The 23,265-nt window shown below is 39.2% G+C and overlaps 2 protein-coding genes across 2 annotated transcripts; both read left to right on the top strand.

Annotated features, from left to right (window-relative positions):
- The first annotated feature begins 13,135 nt into the window (after nt 1-13,135).
- LOC110710064 (uncharacterized mitochondrial protein AtMg00810-like) lies at nt 13,136-14,362 on the top strand. The gene has a single exon (XM_021888322.1). The coding sequence runs from the start codon at nt 13,136-13,138 to the stop codon at nt 14,360-14,362; it is 1,227 nt and encodes a 408-aa protein (XP_021744014.1).
- A 543-nt stretch (nt 14,363-14,905) lies between these two features.
- LOC110710063 (cation/H(+) antiporter 24-like) lies at nt 14,906-22,941 on the top strand. The gene is made up of 3 exons (XM_021888321.1): nt 14,906-15,148; nt 20,086-21,093; nt 21,775-22,941. Exons 1-3 carry the CDS (start codon nt 14,906-14,908, stop codon nt 22,930-22,932), a joined length of 2,409 nt encoding a protein of 802 aa, XP_021744013.1. The 3' UTR covers nt 22,933-22,941.
- Nucleotides 22,942-23,265: the final 324 nt, after the last annotated feature.

Below are 23,265 nucleotides of genomic sequence, written 5' to 3'. Positions count from 1 at the left end.
ACATCCTATTATTGTCAATGCTAACCTCGATGACACCTCATTGCAAAAATTAATTGAGATTTTAAAAAAATATAGGAGTGTTATCGGGTATAGCATTGATGATATTAAGGGGATTAGCCCTAGCTTGTGTATGCATCGCATTCATCTTGAGGATGATCATGCCTCTTCCATTGAACCTCAAAGGCGGTTGAATCCGACTTTGAAGGAAGTGGTTAAGAAGGAAATCCTCAAACTACGTGAAGCGGGGATCATTTATGCTATCTCCGATAGCAAATGGGTGAGCCCGGTTCATGTGGTTCCCAAAAAGGAAGGCATGACCATCATACAAGATGACAAGGGGAATGATATCTCCACCCGCACTGTCACGGGGTGGAGAATGTGCATTGACTATAGGAGGCTTAATAAAGCCACTAGAAAAGATCATTTCCCCTTGCCATTTATCGATCAAATGTTGGAAAGGTTGGTGAAGCATTCACACTATTGTTTTCTTGATGGTTATTCGGGTTTCTTTCAAATCCCAATTCACCCGGATGACCAACATAAAACAACCTTCACTTGTCCATTTGGGACATTTGCCTACCGAAGGATGCCCTTCGGATTGTGCAATGCCCCATCGACTTTCCAACGATGTATGACAGCAATCTTTTCTGATATGATCGAAAATGCAATAGAAGTTTTCATGGATGATTTCAGTGTTTGTGGTTCGTCTTTTGACCTATGCTTGCACAATCTCGAAAAGGTTTTAAAGAGGTGTCAAGAGACGAACCTTGTGTTGAATTGGGAAAAGTGCCATTTTATGGTCGAGGAGGGCATTGTCCTCGGGCATAAAGTGTCCATTAATGGTATTGAGGTAGACCCGGCAAAGGTCTCGGCGATAGAAAAGCTACCCCCACCATCATCGGTGACCGGGGTACGTGCCTTCTTGGGGCACGCCGGCTTCTATCGCCGATTTATCAAAGATTTTGCACAAATAGCGAGACCTTTGACGAGTTTACTTCAAAAAGAGGTGGAGTTCAAATTCGATGATGCTTGCACTAAGGCATTTGAAACCTTGAAAAATGCTTTAGTGAATGCGCCTATAGTGCAAGCACCGAATTGGGAACTCCCGTTTGAACTAATGTGTGACGCGAGTGATAATGCAGTTGGAGCAGTCCTTGGGCAAAGGAAAGAAAAGAAATTGAATGTGATCTCTTATGCAAGCCGGACTTTAGATACGGCACAAAAGAATTACACCACCACGGAGAAGGAAATGTTGGCGGTGGTCTTCGCTTTTGACAAGTTTAGACCCTATTTGGTGTGCAACAAGGCCATTGTCTACACCGATCACTCCGCGGTGAAGTATTTAATGAGCAAAAAGGATGCTAAGCCGCGTCTAATCCGATGGGTCCTTCTCTTACAAGAATTTGACATTGAAATACGGGATAAGAAAGGAAGTGAGAACCTAGTGGCTGACCACCTCTCAAGGTTGCCGTTAGACCACCCTTCTTACCTTGACAAAGAGGATCCCATCGATGATGAGCTTCGAGATGACTCTCTTATGGCGATCGTTACCAACACCATCCCTTGGTTCGCTGATATTGCAAATTATTTAGCAAGCGGGGTGGTACCTCATGACTATGATGCTCGACAAAGGAAGAGGTTCTTCAAGGAAGTTAAGAGGTATTTTTGGGATGATCCAAGCTTGTACAAGAAGTGTAGTGACGGTTTGTTCCGGAAATGTGTGGCAAATCATGAGATGGAAGGTATTATGGAACATTGTCATTCACTACCTTGTGGAGGTCATGGAGGTGTCAACAAGACCGTGGCAAGGATCCTAGGTTGCAAGCTTTGGTGGCCAACTATGCGCAAAGATGTTCACAAGTTCATCCTTCGATGTGACCGATGCCAAAGGATGGGAGGAATCACAAAGAGAAATGAAATGCCGCAACAATCAATCTTAGAAGTTGAGCCATTTGATGTATGGGGAGTGGACTTCATGGGTCCGTTTGTCTCCTCATGTGGGAATTTGTATATCCTTGTGGCTGTGGATTATGTGACTAAATGGGTGGAAGCGATACCATCACCCACAAATGACCACAAGGTAGTGTTGAAGTTGCTCAAGAAGATCATCTTTCCTAGATTTGGGGTGCCACGGTGCCTAATTAGTGATGGCGGATCTCATTTCGCCAAGAAACAACTCGAAGCACTTTTGAAGAAATATGGGGTACATCATAAGGTTGGACTCCCTTACCATCCACAAACCCAAGGGCAAGTGGAGGTGTCCAACAGAGAAATTAAGAGTTTGCTCGAGAGGATGGTCAACAAGTCTAGAAAAGATTGGTCCCTAAGACTGGATGATGTACTATGGGCCTTACGGACCGCTTACAAGACACCGATTGGCACCACGCCATATCGACTTGTCTATGGTAAGGGATGCCACCTTCCGGTGGAATTGGAGTACAAGGCATGGTGGGCTGTAAAGGAACTCAACATGGACCTTCACTTGGCCGGAGAAAAGAGGTTACTCAAGCTCAACGAGTTGGAAGAGTTGAGGTATGATGCTTATGAGAGCTCTAGACTCTACAAAGAACAAACCAAGAGGTGGCACGACAAAAGGATTCGAGATCGTGACTTCGAGGTGGGTAACAAGGTTCTTCTCTTCAACTCACGTCTCCGACTCTTTCCCGGGAAGCTCAAGTCCAAATGGGTGGGGCCGTTTACAATCACCAAAGTAACCCCCTATGGCTCGTTCGAATTGGAAAATCATGAAGATGGGAGCCGGTTCATGGTGAATGGGCAACGGATCAAAAGATACTATGATGAAGGAGATATTGGAAAGATCGGTTGCCTAATGCTTGGGACGGTCCACACCGTTCCTCCCCCTTAGCTTTATTGCTCGTGACGTAACGTCAAGCTAGGGACGTTAAACTAGCATGCTTTGTAGTATATTGTGAATATTTGTCTTTGAACTATCTCTTTAGTTACTTTTTGTTTTAAGTACTTTGCAAAAATCCGGAGGATTTTTCCCCAAAGAGGGGATGGTTTATGTTGGTTATCGTTAGCCAAAATGCTATAAACCGAAGGGCACGACCTCTTGGCTCAACCAATCAATGGTTGAGTCGGGTACTTAGGTCGCATCCTATAGAAGTACTAACGATTTTGGTTTGAGTGATATTTGAGTGTTTGCAGGTTTGGGAAATAATGCTTTTAAAGCCAAAAATCCGACAGTCTAGAGCGGGCGCTCTAAACAGAGGGCGGGCGCTCTGCATCATTGGGAATTATTCAGAATACTTGAGGCCAAAATCCGAGAATTTAGAGCGGGCGCTCTGATTTTAAGGGGGCTAAGGAAGGAAAATTTCGAGAATTTAGAGCGGGCGCTCTGGGTGTAGAGCGGGCGCTTTGAAGGTCCCTCAGAAATTCTACATTTTTGGTGCTAAAATCCGAGAAGCTAGAGCGGGCGCTCTGGTCAGAGAGCGGGAGCTCTGAGTTTTGGGTGAAAAATTGACTAAGTGTGGGAAAATTGCGCAGCTTTAGAGCGGGCGCCCTGGTCTTAGAGCGGGCGCTTTGATTTTCAACCCAGAAACCTGATTTTTCAGCGAAATGTTAGAGCGGCCGCTCTACCCTTAGAGCGCCCGCTCCGACCCTCATTTCAGACTTTGCGTTTTATCCCCTTTTAATTTTGAGCACCCAAATTCTCACCTCAAACTCCCTATCCCTATCCCTTCTCTCACCTCAAACTCCCTCAACTTCTTCCTCCATAACCAAACCTTCATCTCCTCCAAATCTCCACCTTCCAACTACGAATTCCTCTAAAATTCACAAATTATTCATCCCCTATCTCCAAAAATCATACATCTCCATCAAGAATTCAGCACCTAGTCCGGATTTCATCAAGAATTGAAGCGGGTTCTACCGGGTTCGCGTCGGGCCAAGTCGGGTTCTTCTTCAATTTCAACTCTAGGCTAATTTGTCTCCAATTGTTGGTATAATCCTACTCTTACTAAGTTAATTTTCCCTATTTCTTTGGATATTTGCTTATTAAGGTTGGCTTAATTGGAGAATTGATGGTGAATGAATGGGTTTTGTGTTTTATGTGGTGAAAATTTGTTGTGAATTGTAGTGTGTTGTTTGTTGTGGTGCTTTGGCAAGGGAAAATTATTGTGGATTTTTGCTAGGTTTTGGTTTGTAGAAAGTTTTGGTTTTAGAATTGGTGGTTGTGCAAAGTTTTGGAGAGTTTTGTTTTTGTGGTCATTGTGTAGAATTGTTGGAAATTGTTGGGTTGTTGTGGTGTGTTGCTTTGGAAAATTTCTATATTGTTGTTGTAAGAAATGGCTGGTGGTTCAAAGAGGCAAAGAGCCGAACCAAGGAGTGGTAATGTAGGAGAAAGTAGTGGTGCCGGTAGTAGTGGTGGGCATGCTCAACCCACTCAATTCAACATTACCCTGCCACATGCGGCCCAAAGGACCAAATTGGCCGCATTGGATAGGAGGGCAATTAATCCAACTCTCTTCTATTCCCAACACGACTGTTATATGATTGGAATAGACGAGAAGGTTAGGGAGCTTGCAGTGAATCTGGGGTTTGATGCGTTCTTGGATTGTAGATTGCCAAATGATTACATCACCGCAGATACTTCCTACTACTACCCCACCCAACCGCCTCTAACTTACCGCCCCCTAACATTGGAGTTTCTTGCTAGCTTCGAGTTAAATCAAGAAGAGGGTATGGAAGGCATTGATGCATTCAAAGTAAAATTCCGGTTGTTCAACAAAGGCCGCCACATTACCCTCCGTGCTTTCAATGAACTATTTGGTTGGGACCCAAATGCTCGAATCTTGGATACCTCCGGACTTGACGGTCAAGGTTATATAGAGGGGTACAGTCCGCAAGAATTTTGGGCCCGAATCACGAGTGGGGCTAGAGAATTCCAATCAAACTCCTCCAAGGCCTCAGAGATCCACCATGCCGCCTTACGGTACTTTCACCGGATGCTTGCATATATTTTCTTCTCCAGAAAAGATCTAGGTAAAATGAGCGATCAAGAGTTATATCTTCTTTGGAGAGCTACCGAGGGTGCGCTTCTTTACCCACCTGCCACCCCGGAGCACAAGATCAATCTAGGGTATCTGTTTGCCAAGAGATGTAAGGCAATAAGGGACTCCCCCCTCTTGACTGGTCCTATCTTTATGGGAGGGATGGTCACGTATATCGCCTTCAAGTACAGATACAAGACCCAGCTGCAGCAGATGGAGAGCTTGAACATGGCAGCCGAATTGAACATAGAGAAGATGAAAAGAATGCAATTCATTTCGGATTCCACGGGAGTCACGGGTAAGGCCTTCATTTGGCGGATCCGAGACGTCCCTTGGTGCTACATGCCATGTCCGTTCATGATGAATCCGCCCCCGGGAACTGAGTTACCATGGCAAGTCCCTATGGAGCAAATTCACGAGAATGACCTCTCCCAGCCCGAGATTGATCATAGAAATGAAATCAGGCAAGCGAGGCGGCAACAACAACAATTCCAGCAACATCAAGAGCAACAGCAGCAACAGTTTCAGCAGCAGCAACAAGAGAAATTTCAACAATTTATTTCTCAGGCACAGCAGCATCTTCAGCAGCCCCCCCAGTTCTCGGGGGAGGTGAGCCCTCTTCCTCTTCTGCATTTAATATTGAGCAAGCTTTCGCTAGCCTCACTCTGGAGGTTAGGAACCTTGCTCAAGCCCGGCCTAGGGAAAGAGAGGAGGCCCCTGCTCAGTCTCCTGGTCCCACTTTTGATATTTATCAAAACCATATTTATGATTACCATGTGGACCAGGGACATTTTAGCCCATGTGTCAACTACCCCTACTACCCTCCGCAGCACGGGCCTGTCCCGAATTGGGAGCCCCCTCAGGTAGATGACAATGGGAACCCCATTCCTCGTACCGGCGGCCAATACCCCTATTGGCAAGGCCCCGGTACCCTGCATGACCCTCCCCACTCCTTCCCCCCCTACAACTACCAGCGCCCAGGTGGGTGTGATTACCTCGGTGATCCCGCCTATCCTTATCAGGGCGACGGCTTTCCCCCCGGTTATTACGGTGGGTGGGAGCCATATGGGCCGCCATGCGATGTTGATTATGATTGGGCGCCCCCTGTAGTTGTAGAGGGAGAGGAAGAGGAAGACTCTGAGGAATAGATGATCATTTCTTTTGACCCCCCCCCCACCCTTGACTATTACATGTTTTATCGCACCGAGACGGTGCCTGGTTTTAGTTGGGGGGTGCCTTAGCATTTTCATATCTAGGGGCAAATGAAAAGATCATTTTGGGATGAGCAGCCTTTCCTATGCTTGCTTGTGCTTAATAATCTGTTGGCTTGTATCTGTTGGTTTGTATTATACATGATCACTTTTCCTTTTTCTTCTTTATTTTGTTTTCTAATCTTTTTGCTTTGGAGTTCTGGTATTTCTCACTTTTTGGCAGGTTGTATACTACTTTTGGAAGGAGCCAAGGTTGGTTGACTTGGAACCCATCATTCTTTTTATGTTTTGGATTGGCATGGCTCCGGTGAGATCTTTCTAAACTCTCTTCTATTTATTTTATCTTGCTTAGTTCCTAGGAGCGGAGTTAGGATTAAGTTGAATGATTCATGGATGTTTGCATACTTGGAATTGTGTACTGAGAATTGTGTGAATTGATGCTTTCATTCTTGAGTTCCTCTTCTATCCTTCTATCCCTTCCTTTCTATTTTTGTTGAAGAGTAGCAACGGGGCGAGGTTCACACCTCGTGAGAGGCGCCCGGCTTTATGCCTAGGAGGACGTGCATTCAATTCACGTACCTTCTACCGCCCCCACTTATGGAATTTATTCCAAATGAAGTCCTACTTCTCTTGTTGCTCTTCAATGTTTTCTTTTTCTTTTTCTTTCTCTTAGTGTTATCCAAGGCAAGTGTTAAAACTTTGTTTTGTGTTTGGCTGAATTAGTAGCTACAATGTATGAACATATATGAGTTGGTTCCTTGGTTTGATAGGTTTACAAGGTCTTTAATGTTTTGGTTGAAAATCACATAGCTTCATTGCTCAAATGACTCCTATTGGACATATCTTGGGCTATTTAGGCCTTGATCCCTTTTGTCCTCGGTTTGTGGTTGTTGGGCGTAGCTCATCTTGTGAATGAAAGCTAGGTGGCTAGAAATTTGGAGACTTAGTGTTTTGCTACTTGATCTAAAACTCGCTCCATTTGACTCTTGAGACCGCGACCGAATCGACTCATAGGATGATAAAGGCATTCATTTCGGGATAAGGGCATAATTTTTCGTTCTTTTTAGATCCTTTTTTTATTTCCTAGGACACCTTTACTTTCAAATTTCAGGTTTTTGGGTTTACATTCACCTTTTGCGTACCCCCTTGAGCCTTCCACTTTTTGTCTACCCGCATTACAAGCCTTATGAACCTAATTTTATTTTCACCTTTATAGAAATGAGTGAAACTCGAGCTTGGCTTTGTATCTAAGTTAAAAGTTTGGCATAGTGGATGTCTATAATGTAAATTGCAAGGGACGTGTTTGTTTCCCCAATTAAATCTTTTGGTAAAAAAAAAAAAAAAAAAAAAAAAAGTTGGAATAAGAATGCACAAGTAAGGCATCGATCTTGTATATAGTTTAGAGTTAGTTGGGGGTATAATACCCACCAACTAAGGTTAGTTGGCCTTGGTTTTGCTCGATTCATTAATGTTTCACTCTTAGGAGCTTACACCACCAGCCAGAATTTTTTTTTTTTTTTTTTTTTTTTTTTTTAACCCTTACCCCAAGCCATTTCATTGCACCTTAAAAGCCCTTTGGACCTTGAGTGATTGAGTCAATGTCGGTGGAGAGAGTCATGGGTCGAGCTTTTAGATTGGATTTGCATTTACTAAGTTAGGGCAATCCTACCTTGCCCACCTCCTTGTTGTTCTCCTAATTCTCTTGTGGAATTCGAGACGACTAGCCGCCTAGTGTACATGATCGAGATGAGGAAGGTTGCCTTGGTGAGGGACAATTGGAGGATAGGATCTTTATAGTCCAAGCTTTTGAGCATGAGCTATGTGGCCTTCAACCAGGAGCATTAGCTAGCTTGTCCACCTATCTTGTCAAGAAGCTTGCGCATCCTTGTGATTGCATTGTAGTGAAAGTTCAACCATTCATGTTTGTGTTTCTTTCCCTTTTTATTTTTCTATTTTTCTATTTTTCTATTTGTCTCTAAAAACCTTGCCTTGATTTAGTGCGAAGTTGTGGGTTAATCTCTCTCGAAAACCCTCACGAGAGCATACTCGTCCTCCTAAGTGACTTGGGGGTTTAAATGGCTTGTCGTTTACGCTAAAAACGACCGTGATTCCTACGAAAGTGAGTTAGTGTATAGACTTATGCTTTTGGTTATTTTTGTTTGCTTATTTTACTTCGCTCGAGGACGAGCAAAGGACTTAGTTGGGGGGAATTTGATCAGTGGCCATTTGGCCCACTTTTCTACTTCGTTTCTTCCCCGATTGAGCCCTTTGTTTGCCCTTTTTCCTCTATTTTAGCTTAGTTTTGTTATTATTGAGCATATTTGTTACTTGGAGTGGTTTTGAGTCATTTTTGGCTCATTTCCTAAGGTTTTATTCCCTCTCCTTTAACCCATTTCAATTTGCTCCTATTAGAACCTTTCCTATGATTTGTGTTTTCCATCTTACAGGTCCTCCCGTGGCTAAGAAAGCAAGGATTGGATGCAAGGATTAGGCATGCTTTGGAGTCAAAGGGATTGGAGCATTAGAGCCCAAAATATGAAGGAATGAAGAGTTCAGAGCGGGCGCTCTAGATATGGAGCGGGCGCTCTGTATTCCTTGCTGCAGAAAAAACCAAGTACCCAACCCTCAGAGCGGGCGCTCTAATGTTGAAGCGGGCGCTCTAGCTCCCAGAATAATCAGAGCATTTTCTGCGAGACTTCAGAGCGGGCGCTCTGGCCTTAGAGCGGGCGCTCCGTGTTCCCCTGACCGATTTGAACTCTGCTACACGCGTAGGCCGACGGCTCTAATTATTTTACTCTGCACGTGATGCCTAAAATTTTGGGCCTTGATTTGGGTTAGGTTTTAGAGGAGAGGTATGTAGAGAGAGAAATATTAGAAAATCAGATTTCAGCTTATTGTTTTTTTTCTTTCTTTTGCACTTTAGATTAGTTAGGGTTTAGTTCCTCATTAGATCTAAAACACTACTCTTTGTCACTCTCTTTCATTTTCAATCCAAGATTAAATCTTTTGGTATTATTTCTATCCCTACTCTTTATTTATTGCTTTATTTATCTATTTTAATTAGTTTTAGCTTATCTTTAGTTGTTATTTCAGGTCAATAGAATAGTTTAATATCTTAGTTGCCTCCTTGTTTAAACTTGCAATTTCTGGTTTTGATCCTTTATTTTCTTGCTATTAGTATAATATTATCCTTATTTGCTTAGATTTCATGCTATTTAGAATAGATTACAAGTAGACTTAACATATTCTCTTCAAAGTTAACTTCTTTAGTAAAGTTTAATCATCCTATTTTCTGGTTTTAGCCATGTTTCTCTCATTAAACTTAGTTTTTGCTTTTGTTAATGTTCTTGTGTGCTTTGGTATGACCCTTCCTTCTCTAGGCTAGGTTTCTAGCTAGGGGAGGGGGAAATGATGAACTAATGATGAAATGAATGATATGTGGTGCAAGATTGGGTAGATTGAGAAGTTTTGCAATTGATTCCAACCTAGGTTTTAGTTGTTAGGAATTAGAGATTGATCACCTCTAAGACCCTATTTTGTGTTGCATGCTAGTTGCGCGAGAGTGAGCTTGTATGTGATGATGACTAGGTTAGGGATGACCTCGACCACCGAGGCGGGGTTGGGTAGGCGGTGTTTAGGTGAGCCCGAGAGGGAATCCTAGATGTTGGACCATAGGCCCCAATTGTTTGGTTGACCGATTGAACCATTCTTGTTGCCTCTAATTGTTGAAATCATTGTTAGTTAGGAATTCTCCCCTATCCCCTAGTGTTTGCTATTCCTTGATTTTCGAAGTTTTATACCTCTGCTTGTTGCTTGTTAATTTAGTTCTTAGTTTATTTGTTTCCCTAGTAGCTATAGATAAATCCATCAAAAATTTATTCCTCCCTTTTCAATTGACTTATAAGTGATCTAAGCAAGAGACGTTTGACCTTCCCTGAGGATTCGACCCCTCTTCCACTATGCTACCTTTGGTTAGTTTAGGACGTGGGTTTTCTTTTTATTCTTGACTCGACCTTTAGGAACTAACGACACCTAGGGGGCCGATCAACGACACCATATCCAACGATCTCCTCCAAACAATTCTTGAACCCGACTCCACGGCTCAACAAGCGTGGGAACGTCTTCGCAATATCTTTCAAGACAACCAAAGTTCTCGTGCGGTGCAATTGGAAGGTCTATTCTCCAATGTCGAAATGAAAGATTTCCCCAATGTTTCTGCATACTGTCAAAGGGTGAAAATGCTTGCCGACCAACTAGCCAACGTTGGTGCGCCGGTCAATAACCACAGATTGGTGCTAACCCTCATTCGCGGTCTCCCGAAATCCTTTGATGGCGTAGCCACTGTCATCCACCAATCCGACCCTCTACCTGATTTCTACAAAGCAAGATCCATGCTCACCCTCGAAGAATCTCGTCTCGCTGACCAAGCTGCCACTGAAGCCATCACGGCGGGCTCTGCTTTGATTGCCAACAGTCATGACAATACTCACTTTAATGGGGACTCCTATCCCGCTAATGATTCCAACCACCGCTCCTCTCACCGCGGCGGAAGAACTCAGGGCCGTGGTGGTCGCGGCCGTGGCGGCAACGGCCGAGGACGTGGTCGCAACAACAACAACCGCGTGGGTGGGTCGAACCATGGTTACAACCAGCAACATCGAACTCCCCAAACTTCTCAAAACTGGAATGCTGCTTTGCCTCCCTGGTCGCAATTTTCTCCTTGGAGTCAGTGGACTCCGCAAGCGTGGGCTATCCCACCTTGTCCCTACCCCACCGCAAATTGGACTCGCCCATCAGGCCCACGACAACAAGGGCTTTTGGGCCCTAGACCACAACAACAAGCGTACTCCACTCATGCCCCTCCTCCTTCTAGTTACGCTCCTACTGACATTGATCAAGCTCTTCATACTCTCTCCCTCACTCCACCAGATGATGGGTGGTATATGGATACCGGGGCTACGTCCCACATGACGTCAAATTCAGGTACACTCTCACCTTATCTTAATTTGGGCAATAATCAACGTAGCATTATAGTTGGCAGTGGACACAAAATCCCAATTCATGGCATCGGTTGCACCTCTCTCCCCTCACCTCATCATTCCCTTTCCTTAAATAATGTCCTTCATGCCCCGAAACTAATTAAAAATCTGATTTCTGTTAGAAAATTCACAAATGATAATTGGGTTTCCGTTGAGTTTGACCCGTTTGGTTATTCTGTGAAGGACCTCCCGACGGGGACAACAATTTTGCGATGTGATAGTTCCGGCGAACTCTATCCCCTCACCAATGTCGCACATCCTGCCCAATCTCCATCTAGTTTTGCTGCTATTTCCCCGTCTCTTTGGCACGACAGGCTTGGTCATCCCGGAGTTAATATTTTGCATTGTCTTAGAAAGAACAATTTTATTGAATGTAATAGACGTTTGAGCACTTATATTTGCAATTCATGGCCTCTTGGTAAACTTGTGAAATTGCCATTTTATTCTTCTATGCCTACTACTTGCATGCCATTTGATATTGTGCATAGTGATCTTTGGACATCGCCGAAAATGAGTTCGGCGGGGCATGTTTATTATGTGCTATTTTTGGATGATTTTAGTAACTTCTTATGGACTTTCCCCCTATGTAAAAAGTCACAAGTATACTCCTTCTTTATGCATTTTCGTGCCTATGTGTCCACTCAATTCGAAAGACAAATCAAATGCTTCCAATGTGACAATGGCAAAAGAATATGACAATGGCCCCTTTAGTACACTTTGTGAACAAAATGGCATGCTCTTTCGTTTCTCTTGCCCTCACACCTCCTCTCAAAACGGCAAAGCCGAAAGGAAAATACGCACCATCAACAATATGGTTCGTACCCTTCTTGCTTACTCTTCCATGCCCCCCTCCTTTTGGCATCATGCCCTTGAAATGGCAACCTACATTCACAATATTCTACCTTCTAAAACTATTGCCTCTAAATCCCCCACTCAAATGCTCTTCCACAAAGATCCATCTTACTCTCATTTACGTGTTTTTGGATGCCTTTGTTATGCGCTTTTCCCCTCTACCTCTATTAACAAACTTCAAGCTCGGTCTACCCCTTGTGTCTTCTTAGGCTACCCACCTAATCACAGAGGGTACAAATGTTACGATATGTCCACTCACAAAATCTTTATATCTCGACATGTTGTATTTGATGAGAGTCAATTCCCTTTTGCCAAAATCCATACTCCAGCAGCCCATTCGTATGATTTCTTAGACATTGGGCTCAGCCCAACCATCCTACATCAACTTCACACTCATGCTGCTTCTCCTCCTAACCCACCAGAAAATACGACCCATGTGCCCACCTCTCCTGGCCCTAACACGCCTAAGCCCATTCCCTTCTCTTCTCCTTCTCCTCTCGTGGGCTCCCCAACTCAGCCCACACCTCCTACTCATCAAATGGGCTCAGCAAGCCGGCCTACTACTTCCCCTCCTATTTTAGCCCAGATCTAACCTCAGCAAATTTCCCAACCCACAAAAATGACCACCAGAAGCTCAAATGGCATTTTCAAGCCAAAACGCCACTTCAACCTCACTGCCTCCTCTCTGCCTTCCCCCCTCCCCCGCAACCCGATTGCCGCCCTCTCCGATCCGAATTGGAAAGATGCTATGTTTGATGAATATAATGCCCTTATTAAAAATAAGACGTGGGAGTTGGTGCCCCGGCCTTCTAATGTCAATGTTATACCTTGTATGTGGCTTTTCCGCCACAAGAAAAATGCTAACGGTGGTTTTGAGAGGCAGAAAGCCCGTCTTGTTGTTAATGGCAGGAATTAACAGGTTGGCGTCAATTGTGATGAAACATTTAGTCCCGTGGTCAAACCGGCAACGATTCGCACCGTCCTAAGCATTGCTCTATCCAAGTCATGGTCCATTCACCAAATGGACGTCAAAAATGCTTTCTTGAATGGTACTATTGATGAAACAGTGTACATGCACCAACCTCCCGGGTTTAGGGACCCCAATAATCCCTCACATGTATGCCTTCTTGATAAGGCTCTCTACGGTCTCAAGCAAGCACCACGGGCGTGGTATCGTCGGTTTGCTAATTTCGACGCCACCATTGGATTTATTCATAGCAAATCCGATCACTCACTATTCATCTATTGTCATGGCAAAGAGGTTGCCTACATTCTTCTCTACGTCGACGATATCATTCTCACGGCCTCCTCCAAATCTCTTCGGTTATCCATCATGGCCAAACTCAAGGCCGAATTTGCAATGAAGGATCTTGGCTTACTCAACTCCTTTCTTGGCATTTCGGTAACTCATCACAGCAATGGTCTTTTCCTCTCCCAAAAGTCATATGCTGAAGAAATTATTGCAAAAGCAAACATGTCCTCATGTAATCCATCTTCCACCCCAGTAGACTCCAAAGCTAAGCTAAGCGCCACATCGGGCTCCCCCATCGAAGACCCCACTCTATACCGCAGCTTGGCAGGGGCGTTGCAGTACCTTACCTTCACCCGCCCCGACATCTCGTACGCCGTCCAACAAGTCTGCCTTTTTATGCATGACCCGAGGCAGGAACACTTGCAAGCTCTACGCCGAATTCTTCGATACTTAAAAGGCACACTTAAACACGGGCTTCACTTGTATCCTTCATCCATTTCAGCTCTAATCTCATACACCGACGCCGACTGGGGTGGCTGCCCAGACACACGGCGTTCCACCTCCGGCTACTGTGTCTTCCTCGGCGATAACCTCATCTCTTGGTCCGCGAAATGCCAGCCAACTTTATCTCGGTCCAGTGCCGAGGCCGAATACCGCGGAGTTGCAAATGTGGTGGCTGAATCGTGCTGGCTTCGCAACCTCCTGCTCGAATTAAGGTGCCCAATTCGCAAGGCCACGGTGGTTTATTGCGATAATGTAAGTGCCGTCTACCTCTCCGGCAACCCCGTTCAACACCAACGAACAAAGCACATCGAAATGGACATACATTTCGTCCGAGAAAAGGTTAGCCGAGGTCAAGTTAGAGTGCTTCATGTTCCCTCCCGCTACCAAATCGCTGACATATTCACAAAAGGACTGCCACAACTCCTTTTCGAAGACTTCCGAGACAGCCTTAGCGTTCGTTTACCTCCCGCTACGACTGCGGGGGTGTATTAGCATATGTCAACGTGTAGCTGTAATTAATATGATTGTGTAATCTTTCCCTAGGACTCTTGTATATATTCTCCTATACTGTGCAATGAGAAGCTACGGAACATATTCCTAACAATAAGAATTATACCTATAAATGTGATTTTTGAAATTTAAAATTATGATTAAGATATCTAAAATTAGTAGATTACTGTGTTTATGACTTGTTATTCCCACAGAAAAAAAATAACCGTTTTTAATTTTCTTTTTTCTAATTGATCCCTTGCTTATTTTTATTCTTTCTAATTTGAGAGAAAATTTAAAATTTTAAAAAAAAAAAATCATACAACTGTATGAAGAACAAAAAAGAAAAGAAAGAGGGTAGCATGCTCTTAGTATACATGCATGATTATGATTATGATTATATTATGGATTTGGCAATCATCGTCTCCATTAAGCTAAACACATGCATGTTGACGTCGGCCTATCCACTGATAGACAATTGAAACAAATTGTTTCTTTCCTCCTTTAAAATTAAATTATCATAAACTAGTTAAGTTGTTGTATGTTATGGATCAAATTGTTCCTGAATTAAATGGATCGATTTTGATAGATTATCATGACCGTATTGTTGAGATAAATTGTCAAAGATACCATGAAAGTCGCGCCTTCTCAATATTTCATGGTGCTAAACATCTTGATTTCTCCTTCACCGTTCTCCTCTTAGAAATTTCTATGGTTCTTGTTATTAACAACATTTTGCGCTTCGTCTTGAAGCCTCTCAAACAGCCTAGACTCATTTCTGATGTTCTTGTAAGTCTCTCTCTCTCTCTTAAAACGATAAGTTAATTACATAGCTCATTAATTTTCAAATTCTCTTTGCAAATAAAAGAATTAAGGAAAAACAATTAAGCATGAAATAAGCCTATAAGTGTCTATTGATTTAACAATAGGGCAAGTAGTGTAGAGCAAGGATGGCAAAAATTCTATAAAAAAAATCATTGCAACAAATGGAATAAAGTAGAATACTATGGGGTGCTCTTTGAATACTTTACAAGATAATGATACTTAATAAAATAAATTAATAGAATTGTATATTTATTAAATATTGGCCATGTAAACTAATTGTGTAAAACATTTGGTAAATATTGTATATATAGTATTTAGTCATTATCTGTTTTAGTGACAAAAATAACAAAAAGCAAAAAGCTCTTTTAAAAAACTGCTCGTGTGAGTGTGGACCCAAAAAGCTATTTCAAACAGCTTCCTAAAATCCTAACTAAATACTCTTAAGAACTTTTTAAAATGGTCAAAAAGTTCTTAGAACAATTTGAAATTAAATTATGATCAATACATTGCTTTAATATATTATGCCCGACCTCTAATCCGCTAACCACTTCTATATAGTATATATGAATATTAATTATAATTACTAACAATATAATACATACTTATTAGAACAAATTGAAATTGTGTACTTACTTTGTGTGTATAGGCGGGCATAATCCTTGGACCATCAGTCCTAGGTCGCAACAATATCTTTGCAAAGATTTTCACTCCGGAGAGCTCGCACTTTGTAATAAAAAATATCGGGGTTATAGGGCTTTCCTTGTTCCTGTTTGTGATGGGGGTGAAAATGGACCTTTCTACGGTCACCAAGGCCAAAAAGAAGCATTGGGTGATTGCAGGTGCTGGTGTGATAATCCCCCAGTGCGTAACGCTTATATTATCTAGTCGCGTATTTAATTACATTGACAGTCCAACACTCAAAAAACAATCTTCTCTTACAGCTATATCTTCAGTTATGATTAACTCATCATTCCCAACTCTTTACACCATCCTAAAAGAAATTTTATGTTAATGACAAACAAGTATTTAGTTGTAATTCATGCGTACACATAGTTTGATTTTGAGCTTTAGTTTAACTTATACAAGAATAGAGTAAAACACAAGTTTTTAAGATGGAATATAAGCCTATAATCAATATAAAAGTGGGTAATAGTTGATTAAAAAAATAATAATAAAAAGAATATAGTAAAAGTGAGTTGAACATTAAAAAAAAATGAAATAAAATATAGAGTGAGTAGATTTTAAGAAAACGGGGGAAGTAGTTGTTCGTCAATTTAATTTGTCCATTTACAAATAATTAATTGATTAGAAATTTAGAATATATTTGTCATGTAAAGAAGGATACAGATAATGAAAAAAAAGGATAATAATCAAAACTAATTAGGGTAGTACAACTATACAAGGTATGTACAATATACAATAACAAGCTCATGATATGCTATCTTTGACTATGTGATTGCTGTGATATCAAGGAACATGGTAGTGATGATATGATAATCCTTGCTACTCTAAAATATCTCCAAGTTTGATTACAATCATACCTATAATTACAATTAAGAATTCTAAAATTAGTAAAGCACTGATATTCTGACTTATTATTCCCACAGAATTTATTTTTTTTTTTCAAAAAAATTGTTTAATTTATTAAATCCATCTTTCTTTCTAATTTAGGAGGAAATAAAAATTAAAAAAAAAAAAATTAATTATTCGGGTGCATGAAGAACAAAAAAGTTGAAAAGAAAAGGAAGTTGGCAATTTTTTTGCTTATATTTCATCTTGTTTGAGCTGCGAAGTTTTGCTTGCATGGTCGATCATATAGTATTATTCATGCATGATTATGATAATATTATGGATTTGGAATGAAATAGTGTTTCATTCCTCCTCAACATAATTGATTTGTCATCAACAAGTTGAGGTGTTATGGACCAAATTGTTCCAAAGTTAAATGGATCTGTTGTGATGGATTATCATGGCCAGATTGTTGAGATATTTTGTCAAAGAAACCGTCGAAGTCGTCCCTTCTCAATATTTGAAGGTGCTAGTAATCATCATGATTTCTCCTTCACTGTTTACCTCTTTGTAATGTCTATGGTGCTTATAATTAGCAATATTTTGCGCGTTCTCTTGAAGCCTTTCAAACAGCCTAGAGTCATCTCTGATGTCCTTGTAAGTTCGTTAATAATTTTTTACAATAATATATATCATTGTTCTTGAATTTACGCATTCTATTTGCAACTTAAATAATATAAGAAAATTAGAGAGTAAAAAAAAAAAAAGTAAAATGGGTGGAAGAGTGAAAAAAAAAAACCCAGTTAATTACTTATTGATTTTACAATGAATGAAACAACCTGTGCTATGCAAGGATACAATGAGTAAATGCTAAAATTCAGGCCCGTTTATGAGATTTTGGTGGCCTAGGGCGAACATATAGATTGGGGCCCTAGTGAACGAGCGTTATTTTTTTTTTTTTTGCATTTTAAGGGTATGCAAAATAAAAGACTAGCTTCCTCAACTCTAACTTTAAATTCACATATCAAATATTAAAATGTACGAAGTATTAGTTATAAATCTTAAAAAAATCTCTTAGATTTTCAATCTTTTAATTATGGAAAAATATTTTTTAGAACAATTATGAAAATATATTTAGTTGTAAAAGATACATGAAAATCAAATCGCTATTTTAATTATACTAATAATAATTAAAACTGCTAATGATCTAGGGAGTATATAATACTCCATAATAATAATAATAATATGCCAAGAGTTGGAAATTGCAAAGCTATATCAACGTTTTAAATAATTTTCATCTTCAAATAATTTTACTAGGGATTTTTTGGATAATTTAAATATGGATAATAGTACACTTTGGAAAGATTGAAAGAAGTAATTAACTTTTTAAAAATATCAAAAGGGGAATTCATCCTGGGAAAGCTAGATATTATAGAAGCAAAAACTAAGGGAATTGGCAGTTGGAACATTCAATTTGCTTTGGGAACAATAACTGACAAACTTCATTCATTGATGAATGACGAACTTTAGTATAAAGCAATTAAACAATTTTAGTTTAATTTTTTTTTTTTTTTTTTTTTGGTAATTTGAGGCCCTCTTTAAAACCAATTTTGGGCCTTACAAACTGGGCCCTGGGCGGTTGCCCCACCTGCCCCGCCCCAGCGACTGCCCTGCTAAAATTCATTGCAACATATAAATGGAATATCCATAATGTATCATATTTGAAGTTTTTTAAACTTGAAATTGAATCATGTTTTTATCACATCTATATTGAAAAATTTCTAGGCTATGTACCAATATCTATTTCACCAAAATAAAAATAATAATAAAAAAACATAAAAAAAAAATCAATATTTATTACTATTGTATCTATATCAATAATATATTAGGAAGTACTCCTGAATTAAAAGGTCAAGTTTTTATCATGACATCTATTTTTTTTATTATTAATATATATAAGGTCAAATTAATGTATTGACATATGTGTGTAAATTAAGATTGTAGACCTGGCCCTTAGCTTAGGCGATGCAGGCTGAGCAACCGCACAAGGCCGAACTTGTTTGGGAGCCTTAGTCTTATTATTCTACATAGTTAAGATCCAGGTATGCTTTTGTTTAGTCATTAAAAATTACTCTCATTCATAGCGAAGGTCGTGTGCTCGAGCCCTTTCACAACCTACTACAAGAATTTTTATCCCTTTACTTAATAAGCTTACTTAGGCCCCGTTCTTTAGAGTTGTTCTGCTCTGCTTCAATCTGCTCTACTCTGATTAAACATAATAATAATAATAATAATAATAATAATAATAATAATAATAATAATAAAATCTGTTCTGCTCTACTTTAATCTGCTATGCTGAAATCTGTTCTGCTCTACTATGCTCTGCCCAGAAGCTCAAAAGAACAGGGCTTTAGTAGCTATTACCCAAAATCAATGCATTTAATGAGGGTTTAGATTTAATTAAATATATTTATAAATTATTTGGTAATTTCTCTTCCATTTCATTAACAAGAGGGTCTAGTTTTATTTCCAATACACGAGGCCTCATCCATTGGTCGGGGCGACTTCGCAAATTTGGATGTGTCAATTATTCTAAAAAAGAAGAGTATATAATGACTATAGCATTATATGATTAAGTCTTTGTTTTCAATATATCGTTAGTAAAATTTATCGATAATTAATTAATAATTGTTGAACATAATTAGGTAAAATATGCTCTCTCTATCCTTAATTTTTTGCCCTATTTGACTCTTCTCCGTCTCTAAGACATGTCTTAAAATATAACTATCTTCAATTTATACATGCAAAATTATAAAAATTTGATATCCTAAAAGTAATCATTGTTACGAATCTAACAAGATCTATCTATCCCATATGACTATATTATTTCTTAGAGAGTAATGAGGATTTATGGTCAATATTTTAGAGTACAGGTGTATATATGGTTCTCCATTAACCAAAAAAAACCTCAAAATTAATATAAAAAGATTTTTAAAAAATCAAAACCACACAATTCCAAAACCAAAATAAACAAAATAGTGAATAAAAAACAAATAACAAAGAATGAACATGTCTAACCAGTTACAAGATTTCAAAGGCATGAGGCATTTCATGGACCACATGCAATTTTTTTTTATTTTTTTTATTTTTTTTTATTTTTTTGTATGTTCCACCCGCTTCACCCTTTGAGCTAATTCGGATTCGGGGATCAGTTTTGGGTGGTTAGGTTGCAATCCCCTTCCAATTATTGTTGCGGGGGATCGAACATAAGTCCTCCCTACCAAGTATAGTCCCAATCACCACTATACCAAAAATCAATTGATTGGACCATGCTATTTAATTATTAATAACAAAAAATACTAAGACAAAAAATATGTATTTTGTGTTTGTAGGCGGGCATAATCCTCGGACCGTCAGTTTTATGTCGCAATAATATCTTTAAGAAGAATTTCAAGTCAGATAGCTCATACTTTGTAATAAAAAATATCGGGATCTTAGGGCTTTCATTTTTTATGTTTTTAACGGGGGTCAAAATGGACCTTTTGGTGGTCAACAAGGCTGGAAAGAAGCATTGGGTGATTTCAATTGTTGGGGTGATAATCCCTCATACCATCATGTACATAGTAACTTTAATTATTCGTAAATACATAGACAATCCCATGCTACACAAACAATCTTCTTTTGCGGCTATTACTTCAACTATGATTGTCTCATCATTTCCAACTCTTTACACCATTTTAAGAGACATGCAACTTTTGAGATCGGAAATTGGTCTTACGATATTAACAACGGCAACCTTAATTGAACTAGTTGGTATATCTCATATTGTTTCCTTTGAAGCTATGATGCAAGCCGAAGCTGGCAGGATTTACGTATTGTATTACATGCTTACAAATTTATTGGTCAGTGGCTTACTACTCTACGTCGTACCACAAGTGATGCTATGGATTAATAACCGTACTCCTAAATTTAAACTTGTGGAGCAAAATTATATCGTTGCTATTTTGTTAGGAGTTTTCGTGTTTGGATTTATTACTGATCTATTCGGATCATCAATTGGAGTTGGATCTTTTATTCTAGGGCTAGTCATACCAGACGGCCCCTTAATAGGCGAAACCATTATAAATCATACAGAGGTTATTACAAATGACATTTTTATGCCCTTTGCATATGCCACTCTTGGCCTTACAATGGATGTGTTTGCAATCTTCAAGTGTTGGTCTTGCTTAATTCCCATCTTGACTTTGGCAGTTCTACCTATCATAGCTAAGTTTGCTACGATTGTTATGTCTGCTCGGTTTATGGAAATGTCATATACAGATTCTCTTATTATTGGCTTCATATTCAACGTTAAAGGTCAAACGGAATTTTTTCTCTTTCTTCACTACATGGATTATAAGGTACGTACAATTATAAGCATTAATCTTATTTGAGCTTGATGCAACCTTTTAATAATGCGAAAGTAGAGTGATATTTTCTTCATCAATACCTCAATACTTAAAATGAATATGTTTCCCGGTGATTATTATGTTTTGATTTTACATGTGAAGGAACATGCAGCAAAATTATGAGGATTTGGAATACCACTTAAACGTATTTTACGTATATATTCCCCATTATATGTGTAGGATAATACTTACAATTGACAAAAGCAACATTAATTAGTGATAGCTCAATTATCATATTATTTTAATGATATATAATATGATTGATTTATTTTTTCACGCTATAAAATAGCCACAATTAGTCTTATAATATCAACAATGTAAATAAAAAATTTTAAAAATTTAATCCAACCTAATATAAATATTTTTTGAGAAGCTATAAAATAAGAATAAAAATTACATAAATGAAACTAAAAATTTAATAAATCAAAAAAATGTTGATAATATTATTTAATATCATTAATAAAGTAAAATAATTAATTACTTGGAATAAAATATATCAATTATGAAATATATAATCATTAAAATATTATAGTATTCATATTTCAAAAGATTACTGTAAAATTTTCATTGCATTATATACTCATATTTTACTGAATATATACGACAATGTAATTTCTTTTATTATGCATGCAGATCTTAGATACATCATCTTTCTCATTGATGATGACTTTAGTAATTATTGTGACAAGCATAACTTGCCCTATAGTCAACTACCTGTATGATCCAACAAAACCATACATGATCAACAAGAAAAGAACCATACAACACACGGTAGATGTGTCTAAACTTCGATTGATGGCATGCATTTACGACCAAGAAAGCGTGACTTCCCTATTTAGCCTCTTGGACTTCGTCAATCCAACAACGAATAACCCATTTACAATTTTTGTAATCCACCTTATCGAACTCTTAGGGCGAGCTACCCCTATGTACATCGACCACATGAAGGAGATTGACGAGTATTGGGACAACAACAATGTCGCCGTCCACAAGGCCATCAAGCTATACGAGAAGGATCGTATGAATTGCATTACAATGAACTTATTTACTAGTGTTACCCCTAATCAAACCATGTACCAAGACATTTGTGAGAATGCCTATTTGAACAAGGTAAGATTTATTATTTTACCCTTCCACAAGAAATGTATTAAAGATGGGAATAATTTATCGACTGCCACACTTAGGCCAGGGGTACAATACACTAATACAAATACGTTAACACATGCACCTTGCTCCGTTGGAATTTTAGCATGTAAGGATGCTGCTACATGGGAGATATTCCCGTCTCGATTAAATCAATGCACTCGTCGCCAATTTGTTCTATTGTTTCTTGGAGGGCCTGATGCTCGAGAGGCTCTTGCATTAGCAAGCCACATGGTTGAACATCCAGATGTATCACTTATTGTGGTTCGATTCTTGTCAAATGAACAAATAGGAGATATTAAGTCGGAAAGAAAAATGGATGATGGGGTGATAACTTGGTTTTGGGTAAAAAATGAGAAGAATGAAAAAGTTGTGTATAGGGAAGTAGTTGTGAACAATGGTTTTGAAACGATTACAACTATACAATTATTGAACTCTAGTGCTTCGATAGATCTTTGGATTTTAGGAAGGGGAAATGGAATCAATCCAACTTTACTGGAGGGTTTATCAGAATGGAGTGAAAATCCTGATTTAGGATTGATTGGTGATTTTTTAGTATCAGCCGATTTTAATACTTTAGGCTCTGTACTGGTAGTGCAACAACAAGTGTTGAGAAATGAACGAGTTAGTTCTTTGGCTTGCAATTAAATTGAATTTTTTGCTACATTTACTTTTAAGTTTTTCTTGTTATTTAAACCTGTTAGATTTAATCAATTTCCATTAATTTTATCTGATTTGTGGTTTATTTATGACCTCCTAGATGAGTTGCCACATATCATGAATATAATGAGTACATCTATACTTATATGTTAAAAAGCGTAAAAACATCCCACAAGTTTCGAACATATGCATGACCTCATGGACATGAGATTACATAAATCAATATCTTATTACCATGTTAGCCAATAGTAATTCATGTTATTCATATACACATAAATCAATATATGTTACGCACAAAAAAAGAGATATAAAAAATAATTA

Source organism: Chenopodium quinoa, unplaced genomic scaffold, assembly GCF_001683475.1.
Source record: "Chenopodium quinoa cultivar QQ74 unplaced genomic scaffold, ASM168347v1, whole genome shotgun sequence".
Lineage (NCBI taxonomy): Eukaryota > Viridiplantae > Streptophyta > Magnoliopsida > Caryophyllales > Amaranthaceae > Chenopodium > Chenopodium quinoa.
Note: the sequence above shows the minus strand (reverse complement) of the source record. Positions and strands in the feature narration are given on the sequence as shown.

Excerpts from the sequence above, each read along its gene's own strand:
- LOC110710064 (XM_021888322.1), top strand. The coding sequence starts at position 13,136 with ATGGACGTCAAAAATGCTTTCTTGAATGGTACTATTGATGAAACAGTG.
- LOC110710063 (XM_021888321.1), top strand. The coding sequence starts at position 14,906 with ATGGATCAAATTGTTCCTGAATTAAATGGATCGATTTTGATAGATTAT. Across the intron at positions 15,149-20,085 it reads GACTCATTTCTGATGTTCTT|GCGGGCATAATCCTCGGACC; the intron begins GTAAGTCTCTCT and ends TTGTGTTTGTAG. Across the intron at positions 21,094-21,774 it reads TTCACTACATGGATTATAAG|ATCTTAGATACATCATCTTT; the intron begins GTACGTACAATT and ends TTATGCATGCAG.